A 1,312-nucleotide genomic window follows, 5' to 3' on the forward strand; every position below is an offset into this window, starting at 1 on the left:
CACTCTATGGCCCTATACTGAAATCTGTAAGGATTTGTGAGCTTCACGCGAAAAAAAATTAGAAAGCAGCTAGCAAAACTTTCCAGAAGGACAGAAATACCCAAAATCTAAAAATTATCTTAAGAGGATGGATTCCACACCATGGAGTCCTCTTTTCTCCTTACCTCCGGCTCCCTGTGATGAAAGATTGGTAACCTTAGGAATAAATGACAAATTCTGAAACAATTAGGTTTCTTCCTGGGAGCTCCATGGGGATGCAGGAGTAACTCTGTGGTGGCTGGCGGGGGTGGACAGGTTCCTAGAACCCTCCGAGTCTTCCTTCGGCCACCTGGTCCCAGGTTGCTGCGTCCCCCGGCCGCGCGCTTAGGGCAGCGCCGCGCCCCGGCGGTGGTGCGACTGGGAGGGGTGTGACTGCCAGNCCCTCCCCCGGCGGCCGCGGGGCCGGGAGCCGGGGAAGCCGCTGCTCCAAGCCCGCAGCTCCGGCGCGGGGACCAGCAGCCCGGCGGGGGCGGCGAGAGCGCTGAGCCCACAGGCCCCGGGGACAGGCGGAGGGGGGCTCCGGCCTGGGCAGGCAGCGCTGAGCGTGGGAGCGTTTGCGGGCGAGAGCGAGGGCTGCACCGGTGCTCGGCGCGCGGCCCGTCAGCCCCAGCCCAGGTCACCGCAGCCCGGGAACCTCCCCACCCACGCCCCGAGGCACGCGCGGCACAGCCATGAACACCAACGATGCCAAGGAGTATCTGGCCCGCAGGGAAATCCCTCAGCTTTTCGAGGTAGGGGGCTAAGGGTGCCAGACGGCCGGGAGGCTCGGGCAAAGGCATCTCTGGGGCTCCGGGGTGGGGGGTGGAGGGGTGGGAGGAAGCCTCGCCCCGTCCCACCTGGCCGACTCCGGGCACAGAAGTGAAGGGGGTTGCAGAAGCTCGCTCTCCCGCTGGCCCGGGGCCATCGCCTTTTCAGCGGGTTGCCGGGATCCTCGTCCGCTGGCGGGGCGCAGAAGCCCGCATCCCACTGATCAAGTTTCAGTCTTCCATCGGAGCTTTGGAAGCGGGTCGCCCTCAGTACACCCCCTCGCATGTGGAGGGTGGGCTGCTCGCGGCCGTCCGCCCGCCCTCTGGCTGCTGGGGCCAGGCCAGGAGGGCACGCTGGCGCTCGGGAGCGAGCAAGGTCTCGAAACGTAGGGGTCAGGAGCCCTAGCCCCTCCGCGCGCCGCGGGTCAGGACCCCGTGGTGAAGGGGAAGTGTGGACGGAGGCAGCTCGGAGGAGAGGGATGAAGATGCAAAAAGCGAATCCAAACCCGTCGGGTGCAGCACTACCT

At 65.2% G+C, this 1,312-nt stretch overlaps 1 protein-coding gene across 2 annotated transcripts in view; it reads left to right on the forward strand.

Annotated features, from left to right (window-relative positions):
* The first annotated feature begins 544 nt into the window (after nucleotides 1–544).
* The window catches only part of AK5 (adenylate kinase 5), a 228,566-nt gene continuing 227,798 nt past the window's right edge, over nucleotides 545–1,312 (forward strand). For both annotated transcript variants that reach the window (XM_077771136.1, XM_077771137.1), the window contains exon 1: nucleotides 545–770. In XM_077771136.1, coding sequence (XP_077627262.1) covers nucleotides 711–770 — 60 coding nt within the window. In that variant the 5' untranslated portion in view covers nucleotides 545–710. The remainder of the gene's footprint in view (nucleotides 771–1,312) is intronic.

The sequence above is a fragment of the Crocuta crocuta genome, unplaced genomic scaffold, assembly GCF_008692635.1.
Source record: "Crocuta crocuta isolate KB4526 unplaced genomic scaffold, BGI_CrCroc_1.0 scaffold125, whole genome shotgun sequence".
NCBI classification, from domain to species: domain Eukaryota; kingdom Metazoa; phylum Chordata; class Mammalia; order Carnivora; family Hyaenidae; genus Crocuta; species Crocuta crocuta.